Source organism: Rhinoraja longicauda, chromosome 28 (genome assembly GCF_053455715.1).
Source record: "Rhinoraja longicauda isolate Sanriku21f chromosome 28, sRhiLon1.1, whole genome shotgun sequence".
Lineage (NCBI taxonomy): Eukaryota > Metazoa > Chordata > Chondrichthyes > Rajiformes > Arhynchobatidae > Rhinoraja > Rhinoraja longicauda.
The window spans coordinates 27,357,553-27,377,579 of record NC_135980.1 but is presented as its reverse complement, the minus strand read 5'-3'; the positions used below and the strand labels follow the sequence as shown (position 1 = coordinate 27,377,579).

General features: G+C 46.5%; 1 protein-coding gene across 2 annotated transcripts in view; it reads left to right on the top strand.

Annotated features, from left to right (window-relative positions):
* grin3bb (glutamate receptor, ionotropic, N-methyl-D-aspartate 3Bb) overlaps window positions 1–19,446 on the top strand; it is a 71,578-nt gene extending 52,132 nt beyond the window's left edge. For both annotated transcript variants that reach the window (XM_078423524.1, XM_078423525.1), the window contains 6 exons: window positions 6,052–6,197; window positions 8,886–9,001; window positions 10,311–10,462; window positions 11,692–11,856; window positions 14,244–14,302; window positions 18,514–19,446. In XM_078423524.1, coding sequence (XP_078279650.1) covers window positions 6,052–6,197; window positions 8,886–9,001; window positions 10,311–10,462; window positions 11,692–11,856; window positions 14,244–14,302; window positions 18,514–18,910 — 1,035 coding nt within the window. In that variant the 3' untranslated portion in view covers window positions 18,911–19,446. The remainder of the gene's footprint in view (window positions 1–6,051; window positions 6,198–8,885; window positions 9,002–10,310; window positions 10,463–11,691; window positions 11,857–14,243; window positions 14,303–18,513) is intronic.
* The last annotated feature ends 581 nt before the right edge of the window (window positions 19,447–20,027 follow it).

Genomic DNA, 20,027 nt, shown 5'->3' with positions numbered 1-20,027 from the left:
GGGATTGGACACATTAGAGGCAGGAAACATGTTCCCAATGTTGGGGGAGTCCAGAACAAGGGGCCACAGTTTAAGAATAAGGGGTAGGCCATTTAGAACGGAGATGAGGAAGAACTTTTTCAGTCAGAGAGTGGTGAAGGTGTGGAATTCTCTGTCTCAGAAGGCAGTGGAGGCCAGTTCGTTGGATGCTTTCAAGAGAGAGCTGGATAGAGCTCTTAAGGATAGCGGAGTGAGGGGGTATGGGGAGAAGGCAGGAACGGGGTACCGATTGAGAGTGATCAGCCATGATCGCATTGAATGGCGGTGCTGGCTCGAAGGGCTGAATGGCCTACTCCTGCACCTATTGTCTATTGTCTATTGACAGAGGAACTACCTAAAGTTGGAGAAGTCAATGTTCATACCACTGGGCTGCAAGCTGCCCAGGCGAAATATGAGGTGCTGTTCCTCCAATATCCGGTGGGCCTCACTATGGCACTGGAGGAGGCCCATGACAGAAAGGTCAGACTGGGAATGGGAGGGGGAGTTGAAGTGCTCGGCCACTGGGAGACCTGTTTGGCCAACGCGGACCGAGCGCAGGTGTTGAGCGAAGCGATTGCCGAGCCTGCGCTTGGTTACTCTAATCAGGTATAGTTTTGAGTGCCAAGCTAATTTTTAAAGACCAGGGGGCCAAAGGTTTATCCTGAAGATAGACTCAAAATGTTGGAGTAACTCATCGGGACAGACAGCATCTCTGGAGAGAAGGAATGGGCGATGTTTTGGGTCAAGACCCTTCTTCAGTCTGCCCTTCCATATCTCCAGTTTCCCTCTCCTCTGACTCTCAGTCTGAAGAAGGGTCTCGACCCGAAATGTCACCCATTTGGTCTCTCGAGAGATGCTGCCTGTCCCGCTGAGTTACTCCGGCATTTTGTGTCTATCTTTGGCGTAAACCAGCAGTAAGGTGTGAAAACGGAGGATCAAAGTGATCAGATGACGATCAAGGAAAAGTAGAATGATTGACACGAAATGCTGGAGTAACTCAGCGGGTCAGGCAGCATCTCGGGAGAGAAGGAATGGGTGTCGTTTCGGGTCGAGACCCTTCTTTCAGTCCCTGTCCGAAGTAGGGTCGAGACCCTAAACGTCACCCATTCCTTCTCTCCCGAGATGCTGCCTGACCCACTGAGTTACTCCAGCATTTTGTGTCTACCTTCCATTTAAATCAGCATCTGCAGTTTTTTTTCCGATACAAAGTAGAATGGTTCATTGTTGGCAGAGGTGAAGGTGACACCAAGGCAAATGCAAGTGGACATCGATCGAGTTGCTGTAAGAGTCAGACAACACATTGGGGCAGCCAACGCGGTTATATCATCGTACAGCATGGAAGCAGGCCCTTCAGCACTCCAAAGCAAACAGGGTTCAGTCCTGACCGCCCTTGTGTTCAGGGTGGACTCTGCACATTAATGATACATTAACGTGTCAGCACACCGGCAGTTCTGATCATACACTCTTGGTATAAATTTAAGAATTGCCCAAGGTCTTTGACAGTTTGAGTCCTTTAAAAAATGAGCCTTGTACCAGGCCCGTGTTATCCTGCAGCCAAAACACCAGATTGCCCTGAATGCTGAATGCAGAATCCAGAATGCAGCTGCACCAGTTTCAGCCTCCACTTGCATTCGTTTGCTCGACTGTGATAAACGTACTTCAGTTGAAGGTGCATTAAGGAAACAGCAGGGTCTCTGGGGGAATTCATTACACACCCCGCACCTGGGTGTAAGTACCTGTGCAGAGTTCCCACATTGCTGACATATGTTTATATGTTTCTACTGAAGGTAGAAACATATAAAATTCTTAAGGGGTTGGAGAGGCTCGATGCGGGAAGATTGTTCCCGATGTTGGGGGAGTCCAGAACCAGGGGTCACAGCTTAAGGATAAGGGGGAAGTCTTTTAGGACCGAGATGAGAAAACATTTCTTCACACAGAGAGTGGTGAGTCTGTGGAATTCTCTGCCACAGAAGGTACTTGAGGCCAGTTCATTGGCTATATTTAAGAGGGAGTTAGATGTGGCCCTTTTTGCTAAAGGGATCAGGGGGTATGAAGAGAAGGCAGGTACAGGCTACTGAGCTGGATGATCAGCCATGATCATATTGAATGGCGGTGCAGGCTCGAAGGGCCGAATGGCCTACTCCTGCGCCTATTTTCTATGTTTCTATGTTTCTATATTTTGTAGGTTAGGTTAGTTTAGTTTAGTTTAGTTGTCAGGTGTACCGAGACACAGTGAAAAGCTTTTGTTGCGTGCTAACCAGTCAGGGGAAAGGCTATACATGATTGCAATCGAGCCGTCCCCAGTGTACAGATAGATGATAAAGGGAATAACGTGAATAACGTGGTGTTGCAAAGCGGTTTAGGGTCCCTGAGCTTTAAAAGCCCTTTCTTTGTCTCGTATTTCTCAAAGAAATTCAAAGCTTCACAGCGGGGAAAAAACTCCACAAAGTGCTGGAGTAAGAAAGGGTCGTTTCAGATCGGGACCCTTCTTCAGACTCCAGAGATGCTGCCTCACCCATTGAGTTACTCCAGCACACTGTGTCTGTTTGTGTGAACCAGCATCTGCAGTTTTCAAAATGGGGAAACTTGTGTTGGAACAGACATGGATGAAAGAGATAGGAAAATGCCAGCCAGGCAAAATGTCAAGAATTTCTGGGAGGGTGGCCATGATCCTGACTTGAAAGCAAATATAATAAACAAATGAGGAATGCCAACTCATTCTCTCCACATTCCTAACCTCCTGCACCCTCACATTACGAGCAGAATGTGTTCTAAACAAACCAGATAATGTCTGCTAAATCAGCATGGACCAACACTGGGAGAAATGGAGACAAACTGGCAAAGCAAATGTAAGTAGACAAAGAGTGTGTAGGAAGGAACTGCAGATGCTGGTTTCAACCGAAGATAGACACGGAAAGCTGGAGTAACTCAGTGGGACAGGCAGCAGCATCTATGGAGAGAAGGAATGGGTGACTCTCAGTCTGAAGAAGGATCGCGACCTGAAACGTTGCCCATTCCTTCTCTCCAGAGATGCTGCCTGTCCCGCTGAGTTACTCCAGCATTTTGTGATACCTTCAGTCTGAAGAAGGGTCTCGACCCGAAACGTTACCCATTCCTTCTCTCCAGAGATGCTGCCTGACCCGCTGAGTTACACGTAGACAATGAAAAGTGCATGAATTTAAATTTGGCTGCTGTCAGCGGGGCACTTTAATATATACAAATTCACAGCAACTGGGACCTCAACGCCTGTCGTCTCGTCGCCCTTTCTCCCGTCATGCAGCGACCCTCTGTGACTCCGGTTTCAACATACTAGGAGCAGGGAGAACCAGCTGGGAACAGACATCGCCACCTCCTCAATTCACAGTCGCACCGAACACCACAGCCCCACCCGGCTCGGACACGCCCCGCAAAGAGTGGGTCACCCTGAACCGGCTCCACACAGGGGTCGGCCGGTTCAACGCCAACATGCATCGTTGGGGGTTGCGTCCATCAGCAGACCGTGTGTGGAGCAAACCAGCAGACAGCGCAGCACGTCATGTTCAACTGCACTGTCCTCCGTCCCCCTGGTGGAGGGGTAGACCTCACGGCCCTCGACAACAGCACATTGCACTGGCTACAGTGCCTGGAGGCCGTTACATAATTTCTGCTGCCTCAAACGCAAGAAGAAGAAGATATATACATTTATTTGCATTTGAAATTAGACACAGCCATCAAGACTTTGTGCATGGGAAGTCATGTCTCATGAATTTGATTGATTTTATTTGGAGGGCTGATCAAGTAGATTGATGAGGGCCAGGGGCAAAGACGTGGTCTGCAAGGACTTTAGCAAGGGCTTTGACAAGGTCAAGATTAGAACACGTGGGATACAGGTAAGGTGGCCGACTGAATACAAAGCTGGCTTGGTGGTAGGAGGCAGAGCTGGTAGTGGAGGGTTGTGCTTCAGATCGAACACTTTCAACCAGTGGATCAGTTTTCGTGTCATTCATCATTTAATATCTAACTCCAAACTAAACTCAAACTCAATCATTTAGATCTAAGATGTGGATGAAAATATGGGTGGCGTCTGGGTGGATTAGTAAGTTTGCAGATGACAGCCAAATTGGTAGTCCAGTAGTCAGGAAGGAAAGCTGTGTAAAGTTACAAGAAGATCGCGATCAACTGGTAAAGTGAGCAAAGGAAAGGCAGATGGAATTTAAATTGGACAAGAAGGAAGTGATCCATTTTTGGGAAGTTAAACCAGGGCAGGACATACAAAGTGCCCTGGGAGTGTTGTTGAACAGAGAGACCAATGAGTACTAAGTGCACAGTTCTCTGGAAGTGGCACCGCAGGTGAACATGGTACTGAAGTAGGTGCATGGACCGCTTGCCTTCATCAGCTGAGGTATTGAGTACAAGAGTTTGCACATCATTGTAAACACGAGTTGGGCCACACTAGGAATATTGTGTGAGGTTCTGGTCGCCACACTACAGGAAAGATGTGAATAAGCTGGCAGATAAACTTCACAAGGGCGATAAATTCACAAAGGGTCTGAAGAAGGGTCTTGATCCAAAACGTCACCTGTGCCTTTTCTCCAGATATGCTGTTTGACCCGCTGAGTTACTCCAGCTTTTTGTGTCTAACGTCACAAGGCCAGTGCCTGGATTAGAGGTCTTGAGACAGAAAGAGAGATTAAATAGGCTGGGTCTATTCTCCATGGAGCAAAGGAGGCTGAGAGGTGAGGCAATAGGGTTTAGAAAGGCATGGGTAGGGTAGATAGCCCATGTCTGCTTCCCATTGTAGGGGTGTCTAAAGCTAGAGGGCATAGATTTACAGTGAGAAGGAGGAGGTTTAAAGAGGATCTGGGGGTTAAATCTTCCGCACAAAGAGTAAGTAGTTGGTATTTAGAATGAGCTGCCAGAGGAGGCGGTGAAGACAGGAACAGTAACAACATTTAAGAGGCATCTTGACCAATACGTGAATGAGCAAGACATGGAGGGAATGTGTAGGAAGGAACTGCAGATGGTGGTTCAAAACAGAAAATAGACACAAAATGCTGGAGTAACTCAGCGGGACAGGCAGCACCTCTGGGTAGAAGGAATGGGTGACGTTTTGGGTCTGTAGGGCCTCGACCCGAAACGCCACCCATTCCTTCTATCCAGAGATGCTGCCTGTCCCACTGAGTTACTCCACCATTTTGTGTCTATCTAATACATGGAGAGGGATATGGATTAATGCAGGCAAGTGGGACAGGACTGATGGTTGGCATAGACATGGTGGGTCAAAAGGCTTGTTTCTATTCTGCATAAGTCTATGACTCCAACGGTAGTACCATGTCCTTGCTATATAAAATAATCACTGGGGTCTCTGCCAGTGGTATCCCAACCGCACGCCTCCTGTGCAAAGGAGAGAAGTCTCTCCCCTTCCCTCAACTCCAAGGACCCAAACAGTCTTTCCAGGTGAGACAGAGGTTCACCTGCACCTCCTCCAACCTCATCTATTGTATCCGCTGTAGATGTCAACTTCTTTACATCGGCGAAACCAAACGCAGGCTCGGCGATCGTATCACTCAACACCTTCGCTCAGTCCACCTTAACCAACCTGATCGCCCGGTGGCACAGCACTTCAACTCCCCCTCCCACTCCCAGTCTGACCTTTCTGTCATGGGCCTCCTCCAGTGCCATAGTGAGGCCCACCAGAAATTGGAGGAACAGCACCTCATATTTCGCTTGGGCAGCTTGCAGCCCAGTGGTATGAACATTGACTTCTCTAACTTTAGATAGTTCCTCTGTCCCTCTCTTCCCCTTCCCCTTCCCAGTTCTCCCTCTATCTTCCTGTCTCCACCTTCTATCCTTCCTTTGTCCCGCCCCCCCTGACATCAGTCTGAGGAAGGGTCTCGACCCGAAACGTCACCCATTCCTTCCCCCCTGAGATGCTGCCTGACCTGCTGAGTTACTCCAGCATTTTGTGAAATAAATACCTTCGATTTGTACCAGCATCTGCAGTTATTTTCTTACACGAGGTCTAATTTCAGATTTGTTACATTTGTCGTTTAGCTTCACCACCCGTCGCAGGGATTTCACTTTGGGACAGTGCGAGAGAGCAGTGCGGAGGACTACATGAAGAAGAGTTTTCCCGAGATGCACGAATACACAAGACGGTTCAACGTCCCGACGACGCTAGACGGGGTGGCTCATCTGATGTAAGCAGCCTGGCTCTCTGAGTATCACAGGAAGGTGTATCGTGGTCGGAGTAACATTGGTGCCCCCTTTTCAAGTACTGGGAATGCTCACGGATGATTGAATTCACAAACAAATAAGACCAATTGTACAGAATTGGAGAAGGGATTTACCTCTCACAATAATTTACCTTCCACAAGGGCTTTGTGAGACAACTGTCAACGGAATGGAACAATATTTACAATGCCCAATCCATTACAAATATTGTTATCGATTAAGATTTACAGCCCATTGAAACCTTTTCGCTGAAAACACCAGCATAAAAATGTCCAACGGAAAAAGACATATGGTTTATTGTTCCGAGGTGAAAGAGGACTACCCCGCTTACTCTCAATCTCCAGCTCCTGGTCCAACTTTTGCCCCAAACCTCAATGAACTACTTTTTAAATACATCAGATAGGTAGATTGATAGATAGATTGCCTTTATTGTCATTCAAAAATGAATTTGAAAGAAAATCATTTGTCATGCAGCCATAACAGTACAGAGTACTGCGTGCGGATTTGAGTATAGGAGCAGGGAGGTTCTGCTGCAGTTGTACAGGGCATTGGTGAGACCGCACCTGGAGTATTGCGTACAGTTTTGGTCTCCTAATCTGAGGAAAGACATTCTTGCCATAGAGGGAGTACAGAGAAGGTTCACCAGATTGATTCTTGGGATGGCAGGACCTTCATATGAAGAAAGACTGGATAGACTCGGCTTATACTCGCTGGAATTTAGAAGATTGAGGGGGGATCTTATAGAAACTTACAAAATTCTTAAGGGGTTGGACAGGCTAGATGCAGGAAGATTGTTCCCGATGTTGGGGAAGTCCAGAACAAGGGGTCACAGTTTAAGGATAAGGGGGAAGTCTTTTTGGACCAAGATGAGAACGTTTTTTTTCACACAGAGAGTGGTGAATCTGTGGAATTCTCTGCCACAGAAGGTAGTTGAGGCCAGTTCATTGGCTATATTTAAGAGGGAGTTAGATGTGGCCCTTGTGGCTAAAGGGATCAGGGGGTATGGAGAGAAGGCAGGTACGGGATACTGAGTTGGATGATCAGCCATGATCATATTGAATGGCGGTGCAGGTTCGAAGGGCCGAATGGCCTACTGCACCTATTTTCTATGTTTCTATGAGTAAAAAACACAAGACACACAATTACAAGTTTAACACAGACATCCATCACAGTGACTCCTCCAGGCACCCCCTCACTGTGATGGAAGGCAAGAAAAATATTTTCTCTTCCCCCATGCTTCTCCCACGGACAGACAGTTCGACTTCTGCCTCGGCGTTTCTGTCCCTATCTTTCCCCAGGAGGGCCATTCCTTACTTCTCAGTACGAGGTTTTAGATCTCATGTCACTTTTCCAGCTATTCTTTCCGGAGTTGCTCAGCTAAACTAAATGTCTTCTCAACCTCATTTGTTCCAAATGAAACATTGGACTTCAGGACCGAAGTTCACCAGTCTTGGTCACAACTATAATCATGAATTTGTGATTATAGTGTAATAACACTCACTCTCTAACATGGGGACCTGAACAATATCGAACATGCTAGGGGTTGGGTTGGGTTGGGTTGGGTTGGGTAATACAGCACGGAAACTGGCCCTTCGTACCCGTGCTGACCAATGACCACCATACACTAGTTCCAACGTACACATTGGGGACAATTTGTAGAAGCCAATTAACCTATAAACCTGCACATCTTTGGAATGTGGGGTGAAACCGGAGCGCCCGGAGAAAACCCACATGGTCACAGGGAGAACATTCACACTCCGTACCCACAGGGCCCGTAGTCAGAATTGAACCCCGGCCTCTGGTGCTGTAAGGCAGCAACTCTACCTCCATACCCCAATTCCCAATACTAAACTGAGAAATCAACCCAGATTAGGAAGATGCACTAAATCTTGCACTAAATGTTGTACCCTTTATCCTCTATCTGTGCAGTGTGGATGGCTTGATTGTAATCATGCATGGTCTTTTATTTGACTGGATATCACGCAAATAAAAGCTTTTCACTGCACCTCGGTACCCATGTCAATAATAATAAATGAAATTAAACATTTTATGTAAGACATCATATAGACATACAGTAAACCAAGCGCAGGCTCGGCGATCGCTTCGCTCAACACATGCGCTCGGTCCGCATTGGCCAAACTGATCTCCCGGTGGCCGAGCACTTCAACTCCCCCGCCCATTCCCAGTCTGACCTTTCTGTCATGGGCCTCCTCCAGTGCCATAGTGAGGCCCACCAGAAATTGGAGGAACAGCACCTCATATTTCACCTGGGCAGCTTGCAACCCAGTGGTATGAACATTGACTTCTCCAACTTTAGATAGTTCCTCTGTCCCTCTCTTCCCCTCCTCCTTCCCAGATCTCCCTCTATCTTCCTGTCTCCACCTATATCCTTCCTTTGTCCCGCCCCCCTGACATCAGTCTGAAGAAGGGTCTCGACCCGAAACGTCACCCATTCCTTCTCTCCTGAGATGCTGCCTGACCTGCTGAGTTACTCCAGCATTTTGTGAATAAATACCTTCGATTTGTACCAGCATCTGCAGTTATTTTCTTATACTACAGTAACTGCAATGTCAATTGAGATTAGATAACCCTTTGGAATCCAGGGATAGACTCAGATAAATTCCAACTCTACTAACTAATGTTTTGAATTGCAGGACTGACCCATCGAAACTGGATGCATTCATCATGGACAAGGCACTGCTGGACTATGAGGTGTCCATTGATGCTGATTGCAAGCTGGTAACAGTGGGCAAGCCGTTTGCAATTGAAGGTACGAGAGGCAATGTGCTCAAGGCAGCAGTTATCAATGGTGAAAATGAAAGCACTTCAGCACACTCTGAGTTCTTAAAGGACTCATAAGGTCATAAGTGGTAGGAGCAGAATTAGGCCATTCAGCCCATCAAGTCTACTCCGCCATTCAAAATGCACTGCAGTTTACTTGCCCAGTCTACTCTGACACCACCTGCAGAACCTCAACCTCAACCTCTACCATTAGAATAAATGATGGTAGCAAACACAAGGGGCCTGCTTCAAGTCACACATCCTAATTTGGAAAGATATTATACATTCTAATTAAAAAATATATGATGCATTCTAATTTGATGATATATCATGCGTTCTTAGTAAGAATTTCATCGTTCTACCTGGGACACGTGACAATAAAACACTCTTGACTCTTGACTAATTTGGAAATATGATGCTGGTTTTCCAATGTCATTGGGAAATCCTGCAACTCCTCCCCCACATCACAGTGTGAGCACTTTTTCCAGAAAGATTGTGGCAGTTCAAGGAAGTGTCTCACCATCACCCCTCAAGGCACAACCATCTCCGGTCTTCTGACCAACACCTAGATCTTGAAGTGTGAACAATGAACTATTATAGTTGTACAAGGCTTTGGTGAGGCTGCAATTGGAGTAATGTGCTCAGTTTGGGTCACCCTGCGAGAGGAGAGATGTTGTTAAGCTGGAAAGAGTGAAGCAGAGATTTACAAGGATGTTGCCAGGACTCAAGGGTCTGGGCTATAGGGAGCGGTTTGGCAAGCTGGGACTTTATTCCTTGGAGCGCAGGAGGATGTGGGGTGATCTTATAGAGGTGTACAAAACCATGGGAGGAATGGATAGGGTAAACGTACACAATCTTTTACCCAAATTAGGGGAATCACAAACCAGGGGACATAGGTTTAAGGTGAGAGGGAAAAGATTTAACAGGAGCCTGAGGGGCATCTTTCCCCCACAGAGGGTAGTGGTCATATGAAACAAGCTGCCAAAGGAGGTAGTTGAGGCAGGTACCATGAGAACATCAAGAAGGCGTTTGGATAGGTTCATGGTTGGGAAAGGTTGAGAGGGACCTGGGCAAATATGTGAGCAGATGGAACCAGTGTAGATGGGGCATCTTGGTTGGCATTAGGAAGTTTTGCCAAAGGGACTGCTTCCACGCAGCATGACAGTATGAAAATAATCTGCCCAATTCTCTGGATTAATTAATCACCATTCCCATGGATCTTCTATTTATTCTAATTTCTTCTTTGAGACCCGCTGTTTTTTAGTAGAGATTTAAATTTCAAGGCATTGTCTTTGCAGGTTATGGAATCGGTCTGCCACAAAACTTTGGGCTAAATTCGAACATCTCTGAATTGATCAGCCGCTACAAATCTGACGGATTCATGGACATGTTGCACGACAAGTGGTACAAGGTCGTTCCATGTGGAAAACGAACCTTTGAAGTGACCGAGGTGAGGAATTGAGAGCCAGTTTGTTTCCCATTTTACATTCCTCCAGAGGATAGGATTGTTATTGTCAATGCATTTTGAGGTTAACTGATCATTAATAATTACCATCAGATTCAAAATTTGCTCCCTTCTGTGGTCTAATTTGTCTCCTAATCATGTTTCCATCTTAACCATTTACACCAGGGTGGTCTCTCTGTGGTGTCTGAGACTTGTCCCACATTTGGGAGTGACAAGAACGACTCCATGTCTCAGATGATAGCATGGCGTCATTTTGTCTGTAGAAGGGTCTTGACCCAGTATGTCACCAATTCCTTCTCTCCCGAGATGCTGCCTGACCCGCTGAGTTACTACAGCATTTTGTGTCTACCTTCGATTTAAACTAGCATCTTTTTTTTCCCCCTACCAAATCACTTTGTAAATCTATCTTTTTTTCACACAGTTTGTGTCAAAGCAAAGTCACCTCTGGGATGTGCATTTGGCTGAAATATGTCAGTTGTTGATTCAATGGTGCATGGTTCTTTTATTGTCACGTGTACCAAAGGCACAGTGGTACACAGCTTCAAACTCCCAGTGTGCCTGGACATGGTAATTACTGTCACCATCTGAAAAAGGGAACGGTGACTCCCACAAAAGATTTTGTTTTACCACCTCAGACTGAGATAGATTGGTGTTTGATCAACATATAATCTACATGTAGTTAACAAGCTCGTCAGGAAGGCTGGCTCTGTCCTGGGGGTGGAGCTGGATTCACTGGAGGTGGTCTTGGAGGGGAGGATGCTCAAACTGCGGAGGACCTCGGACAATACAGCTCACCCCCTCCATGACACACTGGTCAACCTGAGGAGCACCTTCAGCAACATACCGGTTCCACCAAGATACAGCACAGAACGCCACAGGAGATCCTTTCCCCCTGTGGCTATCGAACTGTACAATTCTTCCCCCTTCTGTCATGGGGTAGACTGACTCCCCTTCCCCTCCCCCCCCCCCCCCCTCCCACCCTCCCTCCCCCCCTCCCTCCCCAATCCTTGCACATCCCCATCCTGGACATTCCACTCATCACTTTCATTTCATGTTTCATGTATCTTGTGTTTTCTGACTGCTGGCAGACCAGTTTCCCTCCTGGGATAAATAAAGTTCTATCGTATCGTATCATATTGTATTGTACTACACTGGCCCTTCCCTTCCTAACTGTCTCCTGAGATGTAAATTTATATAGTGTTTTGATTTTACAGACGTTACAAATGGGAATCAAGCATTTCTCAGGGCTCTTTGTTTTGCTCTGCCTGGGCTTTGCTGGATCCCTACTGACAATAGTTGGGGAGCATATTGTCTACAGGCTGGTTCTTCCAAGGATTAGGAAACGGAAACGATTTAAGTACTGGCTCCACACAAGCCAGGTAAGACAAACATCTCCTCTCAAAGTGAAAGAACAACCAACCAAATCCTAGTCATTGTAATGGGGGCATGTTGTGGTACTTGATTGAGTCTATTCTATCATTAATTTATCATCATAGATAAAAAGCTGAGTATAAGAAAATAACTGCAGATGCTGGTACAAATCGAAGGTATTTATTCACAAAATGCTGAAGTAACTCAGCAGGTCAGGCAGCATCTCGGGAGAAGGAATGGGTGACGTTTCGGGTCGAGACCCTTCTTCAGACCGATGTCAGGGGGGCGGGACAAAGGAAGGATATAGGTGGAGACAGGAAGATAGAGGGAGATCTGGGAAGGAGGAGGGGAAGGGTGGGACAGAGGAACTATCTAAAGTTGGAGAAGTCGATGTTCATACCGCTGGGCTGCAAGCTGCCCAGGCGAAATATGAGGTGCTGTTCCTCCAATTTCCGGTGGGCCTCATTATGGCACTGGAGGAGGCCCATGACAGAAAGGTCAGACTGGGAATGGGAGGGGGAGTTGAAGTGCTCGGCCACCGGGAGATCAGTTTGGTCAATGCGGACCGAGCGCAGGTGTTGAGCGAAGCGATCGCCGAGCCTGCGCTTGGTTTCGCCGATGTAAATAAGTTGACATCTAGAGCAGAGTAAAAAGCTGAGTAACTGTTTTATTAAGTTGTTCTATGCAAGCTTGGAATTGAAAGCATTAGTGAAAGCTTATACAAATCCTCATCTCAGTAAGTCTTCAAGTCTGGAAGTCCTCAAAATGTTTAGTTCAGTTTAGAGATACAGCATGGAAACAGGCCCTTTGTCCTACCGAGTCCACGCCGATCAACAATCACCCCACACATTAACAATATCCTACACACTAGGGACAATTCACAATTTTTACCGAAGCCAATCAACCTACAAACCTGTAATGCCTTTTTAACGTGGGAGGACATCAGGGGAAAACCAGTGCGGTCACGGGGAGAACGTACAAACTCGGTGCGGACAGCACCCGTAGTCAGGATCAAAGCCGGGTCTCTGACGCTGTGAGGCAGCAACTCTACCGCTGCGCCACCGTGCCGCTCAACACGGTCAATTAATTCCTGGGCAGTAGAGAATTTGGGGGTAATCGTGGGATACACTGGAGTAATTGTGTAATCACATATCTATAAAGCAAGATTAATTGACTGAAGATTGGTCCTGACCCGAAACATCACCCATCCTTTTTCTATTCACAAAATGCTGGAGTAACTCAGCGGGTCAGGCAGCATCTCAGGGGAGACGGAATGGGTGACGTTTCGGGTCGAGACCCTTCAAGGGTCTCGACCCGAAACGTCACCCATTCCTTCTCTCCTGAGATGCTGTCTGACCCGCTGAGTTACTCCAGCATTTTGTGAATAAATACCTTCGATTTGTACCAGCATCTGCAGTTATTTTCTTACACCATCCTTTTTCAAGATGCCTCCTGACCAGCTGAGTTACTCCAGCACTTTGTGTCTATCTGGTATAAACCACCATCCACAGTTCTTTGTTTCTTCAAGATTATTTGTAATTGAGAAGGGAGTTGGAGAGAGGATTGCAGAAAATGTTGTGGCAGATAATAATGGTGAGATAGCTGAACAGATGTTTGGGGCAAAGGTAGGGCAGATACCTTGGGGAGATAATGATGGTGGGTACATGTTCTCAGAAGTGCTCATAGTCATAGAGTGATACAGTGTGGAAACAGGCCCTTCGCATCAACTTGCCCAAACTGGCCAACATGTCCCAGGTGCACTAGACCCACCTGCCAGCATTTGGTCCATATCCCTCCAAACCTGTCCTATCTATGTACCTGTCTAACTGTTTCTTAAACGTTGGGATAGTCCCTGCCTCGACTACCTCCTCTGGCAGCTTGTTTCATACACCCACCACCCTTTGTGTGAAAAGGTTACCCCTCAGATTCCTTTTAAATCGTTTCCCCTTCACCTTAAACCCATGTCCTCTGGTCGTCGATTCACCTACTCTGGGCAGGAGACTGTGTGCATCTACCCGATCTATTCCTCTCATGTTTATCGTTCAATAAAGGTCTGCTAACTTCTGTCCCAGACCTCAAATGTCCTTACAGATCCACGCTGTACATTGAGCTACCTGGTCTAAGGTGGGGGGGGGTCACACTATTAATCACTGCATCCCCAAGTCAGCCAGGGGTTGTTTCCAATCCATCTGTCAGAAAGTAGGGTATCGGGTGAAGATTCTTCCCCTTAAGAATGTGGTCTAGTACAGTAGAAGCAGCACAATTCGAAGAGAGAACTGTTTTTAAGGTGACAACATTATTCTTAATTTGAGATCAGAAGATTGCAACATCTGGTTGTTAAAAATAGCGCCTCATGTAATTGGAGTTTCTCACGTAATCATTTTCTTTTTTCTAGAAAATCCACCGTGTTTTAAATATGACCTTTGAAGAGCAGAAAGTGAAGACAGATAAAAGGTATGCTTTCCATATTAGAGTATGAAGTATTCGATACAACTCAGTACACCAGCATCAAACAGAACACCACAAAGCGAATGCACAGAACTAATTGAACATATCCATTTGCCTTCTGGACGATTTTATTTGCTAATTTTGCTCATTTAGCAATGAAATTCTAAATGAATTGTGGAATTCTTTGCCACAGAAGGCTGTAGACGCCAAGTCAGCGGATATTTTTAAGGCAGAGATAAGATAGATTCTTGATTAGTACGGGTGTCAGAGGTTGTGGGGAGAAGGCAGGAGAATGGGGTTAGGAAGGAGAGATAGATCAGCCATGATTGAATGGTGGGGTGTAGACGTGATGGGCCGAATGGCCTGATTCTGCTCCTATTCCTTATGACCGTATGAAATCTCAGCATCTTGCTCATGGGGCAATGCCCTGTTTAGTAAGAGTTTCGTGATAGTTCAGTGATAGACTGCATTAAAATAGGTCCTTCGGCCCGCTGAGTCTGCATCGACTTATCACCGTAATTATCTCTCATAGGTTACGGATGTTTAGTTTAGTTTAGATTAGAGATACAGCGTGGAAACAGGCCCCTTCGGCCCACTGGATCCGCGCCGACCAGCGATCCCCGCACATTAACACTATCCTACACACACTAGGGACAATTTTTCCATTTACCAAGCCAATTAACCTACAAACCTGTACGTCTTTGGAGTGTGGGAGGAAACCGAAGATCTCAGAGAAAACCCATGCAGGTCACAGGGAGAACATACAGACAGCACCCGTAGTCGGGATCGAACTCGGGTCTCTGGCGCTGTGAGGCTGCAACTCTACCGTTGCGCCATCGTGCCGCCCTTGAGCTGTGTATTTTCCATCACAGTGATTCCTTAGTGTCATCTACAATATGAAAATACCAGAACAACCAAGCTCTCTTTGAATACACGATCGGACAAACGGAGAGAAGTTAATGTAATAGATTTATTCACAAAATGCTGGAGTAACTCAGCAGGTCAGGCAGCATCTCGGGAGAGAAGGAATGGGTGACGTTTCGGGTCGAGACCCTTCTTCAGACTGATGTCAGGGGGGTGGGACAAAGGAAGGATATAGGTGGAGACAGGAAGATAGAGGGAGATCTGGGAAGGAGGGGGGGAAGGGAGGGACAGAGGAGCTATCTAAAGTTGGAGAAGTCGACGTTCATACCACCGGGCTGCAAACTGCCCAGGCGAAATATGAGGTGCTGTTCCTCCAATTTCCGGTGGGCCTCACTATGGCACTGGAGGAGGCCCATGACAGAAAGGTCAGACTGGGAATGGGAGGGGGAGTTAAAGTGCTCGGCCACCGGGAGATCAGTTTTGTTAATGCGGACCGAGCGCAGGTGTTCAGCGAAGCAATCGGCGAGCCTGCGCTTGGTTTCGCCGATGTAAATAAGTTGGCATCTAGAGCAGCGGATGCAATAGATGAGGTTGGAGGAGGTGCAGGTGAACCTTTGCCTCACCTGGAAAGACTGTCTGGGTCCTTGGATGGAGTTGAGGGGGGAGGTAAAGGGACAGGTGTTGCATCTCGTGCGGTTGCAGGGGAAAGTGACAATAGACAATAGACAATAGACAATAGGTGCAGGAGTAGGCCATTCAGCCCTTCGATCCAGCACCGCCATTCAATGCGATCATGGCTGATCACTCTCAATCAGTACCCCGTTCCTGCCTTCTCCCCATATCCCCTCACTCCGCTATCCTTAAGAGCTCTATCCAGCTCTCTCTTGAAAGTATCCAACGAACTGGCCTCCACTGCCTTCTGAGGCAGAGAATTCCACACCTTCACCACCAAGCCCAATCGCTCCAGCCTTTCAACATACGACAGTCCCGCCATTCCGGGAATTAACCTAGTGAACCTACGCTGCACGCCCTCCATAGCAAGAATATCCTTCCTCAAATTTGGAGACCAAAACTGCACACAGTACTCCAGGTGCGGTCTCACCAGGGCCCGGTACAACTGTAGAAGGACCTCTTTGCTCCTATACTCAACTCCTCTTGTTACGAAGGCCAACATTCCATTGGCTTTCTTCACTGCCTGCTGTACCTGCATGCTTCCTTTCATTGACTGATGCACTAGGACACCCAGATCTCGTTGAACTCCCCCTCCTCCTAACTTGACACCATTCAGATAATAATCTGCCTTTCTATTCTTACTTTCTTACTTTCTATTCTTACTTCCATCAGCCATGTATCCGCCCACTCACACAACCTGTCCAAGTCACCCTGCAGCCTTATTGCATCTTCCTCACAATTCACACTACCCCCCAACTTAGTATCATCTGCAAATTTGCTAATGGTACTTTTAATCCCTTCGTCTAAGTCATTAATGTATATCGTAAATAGCTGGGATCCCAGCACCGAACCTTGCGGTACCCCACTGGTCACTGCCTGCCATACCGAAAGGGACCCATTTATCCCCACTCTTTGCTTTCTGTCTGTCAACCAATTTTCTATCCATGTCAGTACCCTACCCCCAATACCATGTGCCCTAATTTTGCCCACTAATCTCCTATGTGGGACCTTGTCGAAGGCTTTCTGAAAGTCGAGGTACACCACATCCACTGACTCTCCCTTGTCAATTTTCCTAGTTACATCCTCAAAAAATTCCAGTAGATTTGTCAAGCATGATTTCCCCTTCGTAAATCCATGCTGACTCGGAATGATCCCGTTACTGCTATCCAAATGCTCAGCAATTTCGTCTTTTATAATTGACTCCAGCATCTTCCCCACCACTGATGTCAGACTAACTGGTCTATAATTACCCGTTTTCTCTCCCTCCTTTCTTAAAAAGTGGGATAACATTTGCTATCCTCCAATCCACAGGAACTGATCCTGAATTTATAGAACATTGAAAAATGATCTCCAATGCTTCCACTATTTCTAGAGCCACCTCCTTAAGTACTCTGGGATGCAGACCATCAGGCCCTGGGGATTTATCAGCCTTCAGTCCCATCAGTCTACCCAAAACCATTTCCTGCCTAATGTGGATTTCCTTCAGTTCCTCCATCACCCTAGGTTCTCCGGCCCTTAGAACATTTGGGAGATTGTGTGTATCTTCCTCAGTGAAGACAGATCCAAAGTAACGGTTTAACTCGTCTGCCATTTCTTTGTTCCCCATAATAAATTCCCCTGCTTCTGTCTTCAAGGGACCCACATTTGCCTTGACTATTTTTTTCCTCTTCACGTACCTAAAAAAACTTTTGCTATCCTCCTTTATATTATTGGCTAGTTTACCCTCGTACCTCATCTTTTCTCCCCGTATTGCCTTTTTAGTTAACTTTTGTTGCTCTTTAAAAGAGTCCCAATCCTCTGTCTTCCCACTCTTCTTTGCTATGTTATACTTCCTCTCCTTAATTTTTATGCTGTCCCTGACTTCCCTTGTCAGCCACAGGTGTCTCTTACTCCCCTTAGAGTCTTTCCACCTCTTTGGAATAAATTGATCCTGCAACCTCTGCATTATTCCCAGGAATACCTGCCATTGCTGTTCTACCGTCTTCCCTGCTAGGGCCTCCTTCCAATCAATTTTGGCCAGCTCCTGCCTCATGCCTCTGTAATCCCCTTTGCTATACTGTAATACCGACACTTCCGATTTTCCCTTCTGCCTTTCCATTTGCAGAGTAAAACTTATCATGTTGTGATCACTGCCTCCTAATGGCTCTTTTACCTCTAGTCCCCTTATCAGATCAGGAAGTGCCCAGGGTTGGGGTGGTTTGGGTAGGAAGGGACGAGTGGACCAGGGAGTTACGGAGGGAACGGTCTCTGCGGAACGCAGAGAGGGGAGGGGATGGGAAGACATGGCCAGTGGTGGGGTCCCGTTGTAGATGAAGGAAATGTTGGTGGATGATATGTTGGATCCGCTGGCTGGTGGGGTGGAAGGTGAGAACGAGGGGGATTCTGTCCTTGTTGCGAGTGGGGGGAGGGGGAGCAAGAGCGGAGCTGCGGGATGTAGAAGAGACCCTAGTGAGAGCATCTATAATGGAGGATGGAGTTAATGTAATAGATACGTGTCGGAAGGAACTGCAGATGCTGGTTTACACTGTAGACACAAAATGCTGGAGTAACTCAGCAGGTCAGGCAGCATCTCTAATGAAAAGGAATAGGTGATGTTTCGGGTCAAGACACTTCTTCAGACTGAGTGTCAGGGGAGAGGGTTACTAGAGATATCTTTATAGTAATAGATACTTGTTTTTCAGATGTAACCTGCAGAATGTCCAGAAGGTGCTTCCCACCACGACACGGACAACTGCCCAGACCCGGTGGAACAACCAGAGACGTATCATTGTCAAGAACAACACAAAAAGCCAGTCTGAGACGGGGGGCTGTGCACAGGACCACAACGCACTGCAATCAGAGAAAGATTCATCTGGTGTCATTTGTGAGAACGGAGGAACTTACTACTGTCAACAGAGAGGGAAGAATGCACATGACAATGAAATAAAAGAACTGGAGCAAAGGATACAAGGAATTAAAGAGCAGCTCCGAATTGCCTTGAAGAAGAGGGATGAATTGGCTTCTTCCATTGAGCCGACTAAAGACGATCACCAGACTCCTGCAAGCACTGTCAGTAAAGCAAACAATGACAAAAGGTGATGGTAACGGTGACTTTATACATGAACCTTTGGACTGGGGTATACAAACGAGTGGCTGCACTCTTCAACGATCTTCAACCGACCATTTGGAATCCATAAAAGCACATTTCAAAACACCTTTGCTGCATGAGCATTAATTGCCAAGTATTGTTGTTGATGTGACAGTAAACGTCAACAAGTGCAGTTTTGTTTCACTAGCACATGGAAGTCAGGTGCTTTCACAAAACCCAAGATGGATACAGTCCTTTGAAAAACTCAACAATAAAAACTTTGTATATGTATTTAAAATGTGCTTAACATTGTAGATGAATTTTACGGAAATCTATTTCACCAGCATCATAGAGGGGAGAATGGCGACAGAAAGATTATTTTGGAATTCCAATATATATATCTATACGAAGCATTGATTTGCTGCTAGCCTCAGACAATCGCTGTTGCTAAATATAATGTTTCAGACAATCAATATATTTTTCTTTGCTGTTAAAAAGTCGATGTGTTTGATTGCAATGGACATTAAAAAGCACCACCTTGGTCATTAAGTGCTGTAACATTAGCAGGACTGTTTTGTCGAAAATAAGACCTACCGTACTATTATGTATCACATTATTTTTTCCGCGGGCTTACTGAACTGGAACTTTTTACTTTTTTTAGTTTTTACTTTTATTTTTAGCAGGAAGCAGGCTCTTCGGCCCACCGATCCCGTGCTGTGGAGATCACTCTGCAATACCTAGTGGGTCATTTATTTAGTTTAGAGATACAGCACGGAAACAGCCCCTTCGGCCCACCGAGTCCGCACTGACCAGCGATCCCGCCAGAACCAGGGGCCACAGTTTAAGAATAAGGGGTAGGCCATTTAGAACGGAGATGAGGAAAAACCTTTTCAGTCAGAGAGTTGTGAATCTCTGGAATTCTCTGCCTCAGAAGGCAGTGGAGTCCAATTCTCTGAATGCATTCAAGAGAGAGCTAGATAGAGCTCTTAAGGATAGCGGAGTCAGGAGGTATGGGGAGAAGGCAGGAACGGGGTACTGATTGAGAATGATCAGCCATGATCACATTGAATGGCGGTGCTGGCTCGAAAGGCCGAATGGCCTACTGCTGCACCTATTGTCTATTGTCTG